Source organism: Trifolium pratense, linkage group LG2, assembly GCF_020283565.1.
Source record: "Trifolium pratense cultivar HEN17-A07 linkage group LG2, ARS_RC_1.1, whole genome shotgun sequence".
Taxonomy (NCBI): domain Eukaryota; kingdom Viridiplantae; phylum Streptophyta; class Magnoliopsida; order Fabales; family Fabaceae; genus Trifolium; species Trifolium pratense.
Window position 1 is genome coordinate 6,579,734 of NC_060060.1, and position 16,565 is coordinate 6,596,298.

The 16,565-nt window shown below is 31.7% G+C and overlaps 2 protein-coding genes across 3 annotated transcripts; both read right to left on the reverse strand.

The window, feature by feature from the left end:
* Positions 1–2,489: 2,489 nt before the first annotated feature.
* LOC123906651 (protein kinase PVPK-1-like) lies at positions 2,490–6,544 on the reverse strand. Of its 2 annotated transcripts, none has more exons than XM_045956606.1 (4): positions 6,454–6,544; positions 6,288–6,352; positions 4,271–5,356; positions 2,490–3,569 (listed from the first exon to the last, which is right to left on the reverse strand). In XM_045956606.1, exons 3-4 carry the CDS (start codon positions 5,335–5,337, stop codon positions 2,753–2,755), a joined length of 1,884 nt encoding a protein of 627 aa, XP_045812562.1. In that variant the 5' UTR covers positions 5,338–5,356; positions 6,288–6,352; positions 6,454–6,544; the 3' UTR covers positions 2,490–2,752. The 2 variants fall into 2 exon arrangements, with proteins under 2 accessions (XP_045812562.1, XP_045812563.1); XM_045956607.1 differs by having other exon boundaries at positions 2,554–3,569; positions 4,271–5,346.
* Positions 6,545–11,374: 4,830 nt separating this feature from the next.
* Positions 11,375–13,745, reverse strand: LOC123906653 (alkane hydroxylase MAH1-like). Its single transcript, XM_045956608.1, has one exon. It carries the CDS (start codon positions 13,202–13,204, stop codon positions 11,681–11,683), a length of 1,524 nt encoding a protein of 507 aa, XP_045812564.1. The 5' UTR covers positions 13,205–13,745; the 3' UTR covers positions 11,375–11,680.
* Between the last annotated feature and the right edge of the window lie 2,820 nt (positions 13,746–16,565).

Sequence of the window (16,565 nt, forward strand, 5' to 3'; positions counted from 1 at the left end):
AGGATCCACTTCAAGCACACACACCGCCCTAATACTACTAGTACCTGAATCTGAAGTTTCACTTTACCTACTTTCTTCTTTATTTGTTGGTTTTCATTGTTTGGTTGGAAATTCAATTAGAAAAAACACGAGCCAATACTAGTACCTGAAGCTCTGAATCTAAAGTTTCACTTTGCCCAATTCATTGATCCTATAAGCAGTTTGATGGAGGTTGAAATTCGTCACTTATCTTATCACCTCTTCTTCCTATTCTTGTTGGACTACTCTATAATTTCTTCAATTGATTGTTCAATTCATAGAATTTAAAGAAATAAATTCCTAACAATCTTCATCCTAATCTGACCAACATCATCGTTGGTGCAAGAATAACGTTTTTTGTTGAAGGAAACCAGGAAGCTGTGTTGTTATATACCGGAACAGTTTAAAATACCGGAACACACATTCATAGTTTTTACAAACCGGATCACTTTCAAAAGTGTTCCAGTAAAGTTAACATACCGGAAAAGATAAAAACTTACCGGAATAGTCTGCCAAAAAAGTTATAAAACAATTAAATAAAAAATATTAAAATATGCTGAAATTTGATGAGGGTAGAATGGACATTTTGAAAAATATGTTGGGGTAGAGTGAAAATTGTTGGGGTAGAAAAAAAAATATTCTTATATATTTGAGTTTAATCAAGAGCAATCATATAAGTGAATTAGACATTATTACATATTTACCAACAAAAAGTCCGGTCCACACCTATGTGCGCGGTGTACGATAATATCGAGCCTCAAATATAATAATAGTAAAGGTCATAGTTTGACTCATTCAAGGTCGCCATAGGAGTTTTTTTTTTTTTAACAAAAGATGTGCAAATGGTGAACCATTTGCAACACCCTAAAAAAATAAAAAATAGTTGTTGCATTCTCTCTAGCAGCCATACTAGTTATGATGACTTCCATTGTTCACCGCAACATAATTTTCACAAAAAAACCCACACCTTAATGTTAACGTCAGTTGTCTCTTTCTTGTGGAATTTAATAATTAGTAAGTATTTCAAAAAATTATATTTTTGCCAACTGAGGCAAAAAAAAAAAAAAAAAAAAAACTCTAACTATGTTTTTCTTTTGTGTTTCTCTTTCCTTTACAATTATGAAATATTGGACCCTCCAAAATTTGAGACCATGTGTTGAGGGTCTGCATGCACTAGCACACAAAGTTACTCTGGCAGGCACGAGATGAAAGGCAACAATGGCAAAAGATTGATTATGTGGATAGCTGCGTATAACTCAATTGTCATAATCACCATGAATCCATACACTTAAAGGGCACGAAACAGACTCGAGGATTTTCACAAGTATACTAGTAGTATTAAAAGTTCGAGGATCTTAAAATACCGGAAGTTCAAATTCATAATGTTAGTGCAGTGCAAAAGGATTACTGGTAACAACTTTAGTTATTTCTTTCAAACATAAACTACCAGCAACTGTATATATAATAGAACATTTCATAAATCAAGTCCCGTAAGTGCAACCCGGCCAATTGGTAGCTGCAAGGACATTTGAGGTGTTTGAGCGAGCGCAGGTTCAAACCAGCGATTCCCCCACTTCCCCGTCATTAAGGTGTGTGAATCTCACCACTAGGCTATTTGACAAAATAAAAGTCTCAAATCAATCAAATGGAGTGCTATAGTTTGCAACATATGTGATTTGAAACCATAATTTAATCACAAAAAATGTGTCGCGATTTACTGCATTGATTAAGAAAATGTTGGAATATCTTCACACTACTTTCTATGATAATTATATCATAATACAGATAACTAATGTCTGGCACTAATTATTAAAGACCAATCTAATTTGAAGGTTAAATGGTGACATATATCGTATGGAGTCAGACAATTGAACATTAACAATTTCACCTGTTGATGGACGAATGATTGTTCAATTCTAATAAACCCTTTACTATCTATTTTAATTGGAAAAAATAACAATATTCAAGGTTTGCAACATTTTTTTAGTAAAAAAAAATTGCAATTACCAATAGTTAGTTGGTTCAGTGGTGATTGGCGCTGAAATTGGTAGGGACAACCACAGTTCGATCCTCCGTAATTGCGATCGGAGGGGACTGAAACCAGTTGATGTCAGAATTGACCCTCGAACCAGATTTAACTGGTGGTGGTGAAAGTAAAAAAAAAAAAATTGCAATTATTTTAAGACATAAGTCTTTACTTTATTATTAATTAATTATTTTAAGGAGTGTCTTAAAACACACATTAACATTTATCTAAAAGTATTATCAAGTTTAACTTTAAAACAGTCACAAACCAAAATATAGCAAAGTTTTATTTATCTAAAATGGATGACAAATGAATTCGACTCTCAAAAGTGAACAATTCATTTTGAAATCTAAAGTAAATACTACTAATATTTATTGTTAATGAAACATTGTGATAGTTTGTTCATGTGAGAAGCATTTTCCGCAAGATATCACAAACAGTCTCATAAGTACTTATAGAAGATTAGATAAACGTAAATTAGTAAATTCAAACATATCATAATTAAACTATAAACTATAGTATATAGTTGCTTGACCATAACATCCAAAACAGTGTTATATAGGAAACTGATTGAGGTAAATGAGAGAAATATACACTTTGTTCCTCAAATTAAGGCATTTAGAATTTCTTACACAACAGTTCATCAATTGAAGATCCATGAATGTAGTTGAAATATGGTCTAAAAACACTACACATCACAGTTTAGAATCAAAAGAAATCAACATCTAAATAATTACCAGAAACTTCATTTTCGGTTGAGGTTAGATTCATCATCATGGTCTGTCTCGGTACCTCTGGCGGATAAGCGCAACGGATCAGTGCCCAGTTCACATTGTGAAAGAACGGATGCTGTTTGATTTCGGTAGCTCCACGTCTATAGGCAAGACGGTGTTGAGGCTCTTTCACAAGTAAACCTCTGATCAAATCCCTTGCAGCAAAGCTGACGGTAGGAGATTCCGGAAACCTTAAAGGCTGTCCAACAACATTAAACAGTGTCGCTCGGTTTGCTGAACCTTTGAATGGTGTTCGACCAAACAAGAGTTCGTATAAGAATATCCCGAACGTCCACCAATCCACAGCACTGCCGTGTCCTTCGCCTTTAATAATTTCAGGCGCCAAGTACTCGTGTGTGCCTACAAAGGACATTGATCGCGCACTTGTTGGCTCAGCCATTAGCTCTGGCAGAGGTGTCACTTGGTGATGCATGTCATTCTTTGATCTGAACTTTTTCTCTTTCTTGGATTTTCCGGATAGGAACCGCGGTGAAAAGCATGCAGATTGCATGCAGTCTGGCTGCATTGCACATGTTGGCTGAATGCAATATCCTGAGCTTTTCGTTTCGGCGATCGGGTTTGATGACTTCACAAGAGTTGGACTGACAGTACACCTTAGAGAGAGATCGAAATCAGAAAGCATTATATGACCGTCTTCTCGCACCAACACATTCTCAGGTTTAAGGTCTCTGTAGATGATTCCAAGCATGTGCAAGTACTCCAAAGCAAGGAGAACTTCTGCCACATAAAACCTGCCAAAACCCAAAAATGCAAATTAAAGAAATGACATAATTAAGTGCTTATGTATAAGCTATTTCTATAACAAAAAGATACAATAAAGTCAAATTGTTTTCATATAAGCTATGTGCTTTCATAAGCTATCCTAGAGAGCATATGGAAATAAGCTGAAAACAGTTTATAGACATGTTATAAGCTGTTTCAATAAGCTCTCACGAGTGTCTATCTCAGTAGATAAGCTCTAATAAGTCTCCTAGACATGCATATATATATTTACAGAAGAAAATATATTAAAATTTAAAAGCATATATTTTCAACTCAAACATAAATCAAACACTTGTAAAATGGCTATTCCTAAGCTGTTTCAATAAGCTCTCACGAGTGTCTATCTCAGTAGATAAACTCTAATAAGTCTCCTAAACATGCATACATATTTGCAGAAGAAAATATATTAAAATTAAAAAGCATATATTTTCAACTCAAACATAAATCAAACACTTGTAAAACGGCTATTCCTAAGCTCACTAAGCTTTCAGACTTCAACGATTGCACAAAATAAATCATATCGACTAATAGAAATCTCAGCTGTCGTGTTTAACTACACACACAAATCCCATGGTATAGAAGATAGATACATTGTATATATGTGTCTGTTTGTTATATGTATAGATATATAATTGCAGGCAGAAACCAGAAAAAGGAACGAATGGCTAACCTGACAGCATGCTCCGAGAAATACTTCCCAGGTTGTCTTTGCCTGATCCCATGAAGGTCACCTCCAGGACAAAACTCCATTACCAAGCAAGAGAATTTTTCTGTCTCAAAGTGTGTATATAATGTTGGTAAAAAAGGATGATCTAAAGACTGCAATATCTCTCTTTCCGTTTGAGCCCTCAGAAGTTTCTTGCGACTTGCGAGCTCGGTTTTGTTCATGAGTTTCATAGCAAAAGAAGTCCTTGTGCCACTAAGTTCTGCTAGATATACATTTCCTATATCTCCACTTCCCAATCTTTTCAACAACCTAAAATGCCTCATTTCCAACATCCCATCACGAGCTCGGATAGCTTGAATCGCTTCCCATCTTATATCATTTGCCTTATGAGGTTTATACACAGCACTGCTCAAACTACTCGTGTTGCTTTCGTCGCTAACATCACTTCCGGTACTCGCTCTACATATGCTGGTTTTCCTACTATCATTAAAATCACACGAAGTCGAAATTTCTCCGCTTTCATACGACTTATTATCAACACTAACACACTCACTGACTTCAGTATTGGTGAAACTTTGTTTCGCTTCCGAATATAGAGTGGCTGAATAGAAACTACTCTGAGGACTAGGACAAAAACTAACCTCTGACGGACAATGGTAATTCTTTGGTTGATTAACAACAGCTCGTTTTGATGGAACTAAGATACAATTGTTGGATTCTAATACTGTGAAACTTGAGCCACAATTCTTTGGATCATCCGCAAACAGTTGCTTGCTGCATAATTTTGTTGGCAATCCTTCATTGTTCCGGTCTTGATATTTATGCTTCTGATTAATTACAAAGCTGTTTAGATGGTGAATCTTCTTTGTTCGATAATTATGATGATGTCTTTGTTCCAAAAAGCATGTGGAAGAAGAAGAAGCTGCACCGTTATTTCTATATAAGGGAGGCCGCGAAGGACGAGGAATCCCTGATGTTAAAGGAAGGCTGTGGCGTATCGGTACTCCAGAAACTGAATTCTGAACCTCTGATATCGATTCAAATGCATTGATACGCGAACGTGACTCCATGAAGGATATCTAAACACACCTAAAAATTCAACTCAACATAGTCAATTACCATTATGTTAATAATCATTCACAAATTTCTGAAATAACATAATCTTAATATCCTAAATCACACCTAAAAATTCAACTAAACATTGTCAATTACCAATGTGTAATAATCATTCAAAAAAGTTCTGAAATAACATATTCTCAATCTCTTGAAACACATAAAAATCCAACTCAATACAGTAAATTAAACCCCTAAAAGTTCAACTAAACACAGTAAATTAAACACCTAAAAAGTCAACTAAACATAGTCAATTACCAATGTGTCAAAATCATTCAAAAAGTTATGAAATAACATAATCTAAACCTCCTAAAACACACCTAAAAATTCAACTAAACATGATTAATTACCAATTTGTGATAAATCATTCAAAAAGTTCTGAAATAACAGAATCTCAATCTCCTATTGCATTATAAAATGTGTGGTAAAAAATAACAAAAAATGTTGCATTAAATATTCAATACAGATAATGAAATTCAAAAACCAAAACAAAGAAATCATATTCAAGAGACCAATTTCAGACACAATCAACAATTCAGAATGTGATCAATTTAGAAACTAACCCCAAAATTAAAAAGACTTCCAATTCAGAAACTTTCAATTGCACAAATGAAAAACAAAAATCAAGAAAATTCACTCACAAGGCTTCATCTACATAGTATAAAAAATTTGATTTTTATAAGTTTTCTCAAGAACCCATGATTGTTTATGAAGAATAATGAAAACCCAATAACGGTTTACAAGTTTTTGATGCAAAATGCAGGAAACAGAAACAACCCAATATAAAAAAGTTAGATTCTTTAGAAACCCAAATGAGGTTTCTTTGATTCTATTCCATTGTAACATTAAATGAAAGAAAAAAGCAAAAGAGTGGTTGAAGAAAGAAGGAAAAAGAGAAAGAATGTACCTGATCAGAGAAGAGAAATGGCAATGTGGATGAAGAATGAGAATTGTTGTTTCATTTGTTCATTCCTAGAAGAAGAAGAAGAAGAAGCATAAAAAAGAAACATGTATATGAGAAAATGGAAGGAAAAAATATAGAAAAGGAAAAAGGAAAAAGGAAGAAGAAGAACCAGAAAAGTGAAGGGACTTTGTTTTTGCAGCAACGACAGAATGAAGACAAGAGAATGAAGTGAACTCAACACTCTTTTGTTTTTTTTTTTTCTTCAGATCCAATCCAAAAAGAAAGGAAGGACTATATAAAAATACAATAAACTACTATTTGTAGGATATTTTTTATGATTTTTATTTTTTATTTTTTATTAACCCTCCGATTTAGGGGAGAAGAGATTTAGTAATTCGGAGTTCTAAACATTGACGATGAAAAGGTTGTGCTCTCGATAAAGCTCTCCTCAATAGAAAAGTTGTGCAATCGTTGAAGGTTATATAGTTCTAACCTATAGGCACTCTGAATAGTTATAACTCATAACAAAAGATAAAATAAATTCAAATTATTTTAGTATAAACTCTAAGTTGTTTTTATGGGATAACTTAGAATAGAAATTTATAGGATAACTTAGAATAGAAATAAGTTGGCAACATATAAATATGGAGGAACAATTACTTAGGCACAACACCAAATAAAAAGTGTTGGACACACGCACATAATTTAAAAAAGTTAAAACATAAAATGAATATTAGATGCTGTGATTAAATTCTTTAATATTTAGATTTTTTTTTATGGGTGTGTGTGTCTAAATGAATTTTCTTTGGGATTGTGTCCAACTAAAAATTGCTCATAAATATATCATAAATTGTCTGCATGAGTTCTTCCAAACAATTATACGTACGTCAATAAATCAATTAAAATAAGTCAACTAAAACATAAGTATTTATATAACTGATGTAACATATGAGTCAGTATCTATATGTATATTGATTTGGTCAAAATCAATGAGGAAACAATCTTTCACAAAATAGACTAGATTCGAAGAAAGGTAATTAAAGCAAAAAGGGGAGATAGTTGAAGTCATTAAGCCTAGGTTTGAAGAAGAGTACATTTAAAAATAGTCCTTTAATTTAATTTGTATGACACTCATTCATAATATACTAAAAATAATCATGCCACGGACTCCTATCAGCCTTCTTGGTCATTAATGTCGACCACTCTTCTAACTTGTTGCTTAAATTTTTTTTGGAAACTTTAATTTCATAATCATGCCATGAAAAAGAAAGAAATGTCTAGATTTGAAATAGAATTCAAGTTTCATGTTAATGAGACGACCTTGCATAATCTATAGAGTAGAATAAAAACAAAATTTGCACTTCAAAAAAGTATAAAATCTAATTAGTTTCCAAACCATTTTACATTATAAATCACTCAAGTCTTTAATTTAAATTTTCCTTGTTTTTTTTAATAATCATCATAGTATATAAAAGTAGGAAAATGATTAATAGTACGACATTGTCGTCGTAATTGCACGACTTTGGTTTTCAATTTGATTTTTCTCTTTTAATTCTATTTGACTATAATGAAATGACGGGTTTAGTTTCCTACATTTTTTAAGGAAATCAGTGAATCACAAATATCTCTATGGTGGTACTTCATATCATTCCAACCAATTAATACTTCATTTGTCTCTAAATATAAGGCCTAATTTGACCATTGCACGTACGTCAATGTATAATTTGGATTACTAATATTTTTAATTGTCTATTAGTAAAAATTATAAAAACTTAATATTTTGAAAATACTCATTAAAACAAATTAAACAAGATCTTAGTATATGCTAATATTTACATATGTATATTATTAAAAAAAATACGGTCAAAACAAGATAAATGAATAATATATTTTAGTCAAAGTAACTCTTATAAAAAGGAACGGAAGGAGTAGTATTTATCTTATTTTGTTTAGGAAATTATCTATCATGTTAACAAGTTGACATTTGCGTTTAAAATGATATACGTCTAACTCTTGCAATTAAACAGTATTATGATATTAACATTTTTGAAAATGCATGGTGTTTGGTTAGAAGCAGTTTAATGAAAAATTATAAGGTCGTGCAAATTCTAATTTTTTTTTTTACATCATCATTGGACTTCTATATTAGCTAGACGATATCAATAAGTATCGGACAAATTCTAATTTTTTTTTTTTTTTATTGGCAAAAGCAACTGAAGTTAGATATTGGTGGTGTTTTCCATGTCTCTAATGGAGAGTGATTTGGAGATTTCTCTAAATCTATTAGTTGTTTTTAATGTGTATATTACACAATTTTGAGGAGTGTATGAAGGTCTTAAGATGACTCAAGAAAGAAGTCTCCGTGCAACTAATAACGGAGAGTATTAGAGATTCATTTAGAGAAGAAAAGTGTAATATAATTTTGCTCTGTAATTTAATACGGTTAAAAGTAATAATAATAACAAGTATTTTTTATTACGTAAACAACACAAAATTCCAAACACCAAAATAACCAAATTAAATTCAATGGTATAAATTAAATTTGGATAATATCAAATCGGATCATTATTACGAATAATAATATCTGAGCTATCAAACATGATATAATATAATTTTATGCACGTATTTGAGTTTGTTTATTATTGCAACTCTATCATATTATATTTTTTTTTTGACAAAATTCATATTATATTATACAATAAAATTCTTTTTTTTTTATTGAGGTATCCATACTTTAATTTATTTATGTTAACTATCGTATCTTGTAGGGACGGAGTTACAATGGGGGCTAGCAGGTCACGGTAATTTTTTTCATATACTACGTATTGTATATTAGGGGTGCTCGCGGTTCGGTTTAGATCGGTTTTGTGGCAAAAATTCATCCGATCCAAAATTAAAATTACTTACGGTTCGGTTTGGTTTTGGATGGCTAATTAAAAAAATCCGATCCAATCCGATCCAATTTTGTGCGGTTTAATTTGGATCGGTTTTTAGATATCCAAATTACAAATTAAATTTTACTTATTTAAATATTAATGTTATAAATACATGATAAAATAATATATTTTATGTAAAATATAAGACATAATATGTTAAAAATTAATATTTTGCAATGACAATTATCAAATATATTTGAAACCTATGAAATAGTAAAAAGAAATAGATGAAATTGAACTAATATGTGTTATTGAGAAAATTAAAAACCAACAATTAATATGTTAATGTAATATATCATACTAATAAAAAGTTAAATAACTATTAAAAATTATGTATGCGGTTTGGTTCGGTTTGGATCGGTTTTGAAAAATCAATCCAAAATCTGATCCGATCCAGCGGTTTTCACAAAAGGACATCCAAACACATCCAAAAATATTCGGTTTTTTGCAGTTTTCGGTTTTTTTGGATCGGTTTACGGTTATTTTTTGGATTGGTTTGGATTTGAGCACCCCTATTGTATATCATCATATTAATTAGTTTAATTTCATTTTTTATCCCCATCTTGTTAAACTTTTATGAAAATAGTTTCCTTTTTTAATTCAACGTTTTAGACTTTATTTTTATGGTTGTCGCAAATTTGATCTAATCGGGTGTTTTTCACTTTTTCCCATGAAAATGGTAAATTCTTTGTACCAAAAAAGGTACTTTTTTTGCCAAGTGAAAAAGTTATTTATCGTTCTTAATATTGAATTAACGACAAAATCTCTTTTGTGATTAGAATTTACTTTTTTGACGTAAAACGCCGTATTTTTATGTCAAAACACATCGGTTAAGACAAAAATACAACAAATATGAAAATAGAGTTGTTAAAAAGTCCAACTTAAAATAATTTTCTCTTAACTATAAATTATATTTTTAAACAACTTGGCCCCTAAACTTAATTTCTATATATCTCCGTCTCACGTATCGTTAAATTATATGTATTTTGAAGGTTGGACCATTGCCAACTCTATCCATATTTCTTAGCCGTACGTGAAGTATATTGTTGTTTATTCTACGTTTTTCATATTTTCCAAAAACATGCGTGCAAACAAAATTGTTAATAATTGATGACTCCTATAATTGTAGAAAACAGTGGACATGACCCCCAACCAATTATTTTCTAATTATGACTAAACTCATACTCGCGGGTATCCGTCCAAAACATACCTATTTTGACGGGGGAAACTTGAGTTGACCGAGTTTGGGTTCGTGTTTGAGTTTTTTCCAATTTTAAAAGATGGGTTTGGGGCGGATAATGGGTACATTGATATACCCACCCCGAATCCGTCCCCGAACTCGCCTCGTTTATACTAATAATTAGATTTCACCTTTTTTAAATTAGAAACGTTTAAATAATCTCTTAAATTACATTCATATATTTATTTTTTATTTTAAATTTGAGTATTAAACAAACTATTTTCTCTATGCTTTTTTTCTTTATTTTAAAAAATATTGTTAAGAGAAAATAATTTTGGACATTTAACTTTTTTTTAATAAAAAATACTAAAATACAATATAAATTCACGTGGAAAGATATGGGGATATCCGAAACCCGATGGGGATATCGGATCCCTGTTGGGTATGAGTTTGGGGTAATCATTTTTATCTCCGCTCAAATTTGGGATGAGTTTGGGGAAACCCGAACTTTATGGGTTTGAATTTGGGGAGGGAAAAATCCGTCCCTGCCCCCTTGCCAGGCCTAATTATGTCTCCTATAATTGTAGAAACCTTTGGGAATAACAAATGTTTGGTGCAGAGTGACCAAATGTTAGTTGGTTCAGTGATGATTGACGCTGAACTTGGTAGGGAGGACCACGATTCGATCCCCCGCAACTATATTTGAGAGGGGACTGGAACCACTTGATGCCAGAACTCGTCCTGAACTCTAGACTACTAGGACTCTCTTTCCCTAGGAACCAAAGGGTGAAAAAAAAACAGTTTGGTGCAGAGTGTCAATACGTGTACACTATATAGTTCTTAATAACTTATTATTACATTATTCTCTTGAGAATGAATTATTCATGCCCTTACAATATTAAAAATACAAGAAATTAAAGACTACAATACTCCTTAGATATTACTATTACGATCCAAACACAACTTTTCTTTTCTTTTTTTTAACGGCTAAATTTTTATTAATATCGTAACTGAGCACAAGAAAAGTACAATGCATAGAACAAACACATACGATCACATTACAAGAAAGAAAATAAGCTAAAACAACACTTAAAATGCCCGATATCCATAGTGGGACCTTACACCAAAACCCTCAACCCGCCCATCCAACTCAAATTTCATCACGACAATAACAATCAATCCTACTCGAACACTAAATCACATAGAAATCAGCCACAACCAACAAGGCAGCCGCTGAGCCAAACAAAAACCACCCTAATCACATCATACATTAACAAGTTTCAAATTTCTCTCTTTGTTATCCTAACCTTGAAACCATTCTTCATAAGAAGTACAATTGAATGGCTTAATATAGGAACATGATCTTCAACCAATAGGACACGGTACTTGCACAAAATAGCAATTGCTATCATCTTAATTTGAATAAAAGACAAGTCTTTTCCCAAACAAGTCCTAGGTCCAGCATTAAAACCAAAGAACTTATAAGATGGATTATGAACAATGCTTCCTCTCTCAGATATCCATCTCTCTGGCTTGAACTCCAAGCAATCTTTTCCCCATGTTTCTTCAAGTCTACCCATTGAATACAATGAAAATAATATAATTGTATTAGGATTAACAACGTGGCCACTTGGAAGTATATCACCTTCAATTGCTTGCTTTCTCTCAAAGGGTATAGGAGGAAAAAGCCTTATAGCCTCACATATAGCACCTTGAAGATAAACTAGCTTTTTCACATCATCAACCCCTATCTTATTTTCAATATTATTAATGCTCCCAAATTTTTCTTTAATCTCTTCAAGAATCTTGGTTTCTACTAAAGGGTGTGTAGCTACAAGATAAAATAACCATGTAAGAGCCGAAGTTATAGTATCTCTCCCAGCTACAAAGAGATTGAATGCAGCATCCCTTAGAAATTTGTCATCATGTACTATTACTTGTGACTCCTTCTCTTTTTTCATAAAAGCTGTTAACAAGTCTCCCATTTCATCATTGTTTATACCTTTTCTTAGCTCCTCTCTTTTGGACTCTATGCTTGCATATATAAATTCATCAAATTCTTTGGATGCTCTGGTCATTTTTTTCTCTTGACCAACTTGAAGAAATTTTTGCAATATCCAGACACCTTTTGGAATAGCATGTCTATAGAATATGCACTCTTCAATTTGGTCAAAAGCCTTCTCACACGCGACATCAGGGAAATCAATCGAAAGACAATTAGGATCACATCCGAGAACCACAGAACAAATGTTATCGAATGTGAAACGATTGAAGACGTCTTGTAGATCCACCACTGACCCTTTTTGTTGAACATGATCCAATATAGGAATCAAGCTTCTCTCCAACTTATTTCGAATAAGTTTCTCTTGAAACAATTCAAAATCTCTCTGTTTGAAAATAGAGTGAAAAAGTGACCTATTGTATTTCCATGTCTCCGAATCGGCATTGAATATTCCATCACCAAAGGCTTCAAAAATCTCATGAAACTCTTGACCCTTAACATAATTTGCAAAACACTTGCTCATTATGTGATGAACATTGCTAGGGTCACTAGTGACCAAATAGTTCATTCTGGTAAACCAAGGTCCCATGAACTCACCAGTGCTCCTATGTTGTTTTTTCAATTCCTCAGTTAGGAAATCATGAATATGCCACAAGTTCCAAAGAAGGGGAGGTAACATGCCTAGAAAAGGATAATCTATCATGGTGGGGTATCTACAAAATCTTCTTCTATGTATTTGGAAGATGATGCATAGGAAGAAAAAGAGTGCACAAACAATTGTTATAGAACCAAACAAAGCCATTGTAATCAAAATATGCCTTAGTTACGTTGGATATATGATTTAGATGTTTGTGGGCTTGTCCTTTATATAAATGCATGGACACGGACATCAGACAATACACAGACACGCCAACACCGATAATAATCTGAAAAATGATACAATTCAATGTAATTATAAATGTCGATATCGTGTCGGAGACCGGAATCTTAAAATTGAGTGTTTGGCCTAACTCAACCTTACAAAACCGGCTTGTAAGGTTGCATCTACTTTATAAACACACATTTAGGCTATCTCGCAACCGATGTGAGACTTCTTAACACACCCCCTCACGCCCAACATAATTGGGCTTGGTGCGTTAATATAAACGGTGGGTGGCCCGATAGCGAAAACCTAATAGCAGGTGGCCCAACGGATCATGGAGAGACTCTGATACCATCTTAAAATTGAGTGTTGGGCATAACTCAACCTTACAACATCGGCTTGTAAGGTGAGGATTGCATCTATTTTATAAACACACATTTAAGTCATCTTACAATCGATGTGAGACTTCTTAACACGGAACACGTCTAATCCGAAGAGTGTCCGTTCTCCGTATATATAAGATTCAATGAATTAATTTTTTAGTTTCTTAACCACATATATTGTGCATCAAATGGTCCCTTTGGAATGATAAGGTAGATATTTGTCTAACTAAATAAGAGTAATCAGTCAATTTAGTCCCTAAACTATCACTCTCTCACCAACTTAGTCCCTAAACTATTAAAACCAACTAAAAAGTCCCTAAACTATATTCACATCCTTCAATTTAGTCCCTAAACTATTAAAACCAACTAAAAGGTCCCTAAACTATATTCACATCCTTCAATTTAGTCCTTCGATTAACTTTTCCGTTAAGTGACTGTTAGTAGTCCCTAAACTATAAAAAATACTTCAATTTAGTCCCTAAACTATCTTTAAAAACAACAAAATAGTAACAACACTGCTAAATCATTACTGCTAAATCAAATTCATTTTTAACATAATTCATTACTGCTAAATCATCCTTTGTCTCGTTCACTACCTAGTAACAACACAAATTCGTTCACTACCTAGTAACAACACAAATTCATTACTGCTAAACCAAATGAAACATTACTGCTAAATCAACAAAAACCAAAAAACAAACTTAACCATAATTTAAACCATAAACCATAATCTTCATTACATAAATCAACTAAACCATAATCCATCAAATTCATTACATAAGTCGACAAATCCATTATCCATCAAAAGAACTAACTAAATCACAATCCATAGTTAACTAACGAACAATATTAATCATAAACCATAATTTCATTACTAGAAAACTAGCATGCATCATTACAAAAAACCAAATATTATAAGCAACAATCAAACAAAAGCACTAATTAAGTAGAAGGTACTTCATTGCGTGATCCTCAGCTTAATCCTTGTGTTGGCATGAAAAACGTACCTTAAAACAACGACGACAACCGGAATTGGAGCGTATAGGTGGCGCTAGGGTTTTCAGATTGAGATGATTTGAGAGAGTTGATCGAGAAGAGAGATATAAGCGTAAAAGTAGCTTTTGGATTTTAGAGTTTTAAAGAACAGTTAAAGGAAAATATAATGGAGGACTAAATTGATGGATGAAAAATAGTTTAGGGACTAAATTGAAGGATGTGAATATAGTTTAGGGACCTTTTAGTTGGTTTTAATAGTTTAGGGACTAAGTTGGTGAGAGAGTGATAGTTTAGGGACTAAATTGACTGATTACTCACTAAATAAAGCCCGGCAATAGGAAAGGAACATCCAACACACTATCTCAAAATATCCGGAGTAAATAAGAAGAGAATTGATCTCTACTCAAATGAATGGCACAACACAATATATTGATTATCTTCATCTCTTGATTGGGACCTAACTGAGATATTCAAACAATTGGAAGTGTAGATAAGGAACCTAACTGAGATATTCAAACAATTGGAAGTGTTGCGGGTCTAAGAAAAGGAAATTTTGAAACAATTGGAAGTGTAGATATTCCCTCCGGTCACAATATATAATCAAAAGTGCACTTTTATTTATATTTGTGGTCGCAGAAAGTATGCAAGAAGGCAAAAAGAAACAAGAACTAAAAAAATTAAATATAGTTCAACATTTCATGCTGACATCCACACTCTCACAACAAAATAATTTATTAATTTTTATAAAAAAATTACTCTCTTCGTTCCAAATTGTAAGTTATTTTGAGAAAATATTTGTATCAAATTATAAGTCACTTTATAATACCAATGAAACATTTAATGTTATTTTTCCTATTATACTCTTAACTTTTTTTTTTACCGTTATTATACTCTTAACTATTTATTACTCTTTTTTCATTAAATAGTTACTTTAACATGTGTAATATTTACATTAAATAGTTACTTTAAATAGTTACATTAAATAGTTACTTTAAATAGTTACTTTAAATAGTTACATTAAATAGTTACTTTTTTTTTTACCGTTATTATACTCTTAACTATTTATTACTCTTTTTTCATTAAATAGTTACTATTATTATTTTTCATTAAATAGTTACTTTAACATGTGTAATATTGCACATGTTAGACAAACTCATACTTTATAAGCAAAAGTGTAGATTCATTATATAGACCTAATATATTAAACATACAATGAATTTAAAAAGTACATTTTTCCTTATAAAATGTTACAAAGGAAGTTTATTAATATAAAAATTTTATTTTGAAATTTGTGCATACAATTGCAATATACTCCATTCGTCACAAAATATCACATTTATATAACTTTTATGCTATATTTAAAGGTCAAAATTAATTGAATATATCTTGTACTGACTGAGATATATCTTCTTGTACACTAAGTGTAAGTTATAATTTAACGTCTAACAAAAAAATTGAATATTGAGCGACATAATATAAATAAGAAAATACATAAACTCAACATGTTTTAAAGTTTGGAAAAAGATAACCAGTATCTTCGGACACTGTATTTTTTGGCCACTAGTTAAAGTAATAAAAAATAGTAAAATTATCTTAGAATTTGTGTAGTCAACATCTTAAAAATTTAAATTTTACTTTTTTAATGCGTATTTTTTCTTTTCTTTTCCTTTTTGGTTACTTAACTACTCACTAGTGCCTTAAAGTTTTGGTTTTAGATGTAGTGTTAAATTTTTGCTTTAATTGCATATTTGACCCCTTATATTTATTTTAAGTTTCAATTTGATCTCGTATATTTAAAAAGCTTCAAATTGGTCATTTTAATCAATTTTACAAAATTTTGAAAGAAATTGAAAATCATTTGATGTATTATTTAAACTCATCAAGATTAACGATATTCATTAAAAACTCATAAACCGTTAAAC

Excerpts from the sequence above, each read along its gene's own strand:
- LOC123906651 (XM_045956606.1), bottom strand. The coding sequence starts at position 5,337 with ATGGAGTCACGTTCGCGTATCAATGCATTTGAATCGATATCAGAGGTT. Across the intron at positions 3,570-4,270 it reads TTCTCGGAGCATGCTGTCAG|GTTTTATGTGGCAGAAGTTC; the intron begins GTTAGCCATTCG and ends GGGTTTTGGCAG.
- LOC123906653 (XM_045956608.1), bottom strand. The coding sequence starts at position 13,204 with ATGGCTTTGTTTGGTTCTATAACAATTGTTTGTGCACTCTTTTTCTTC.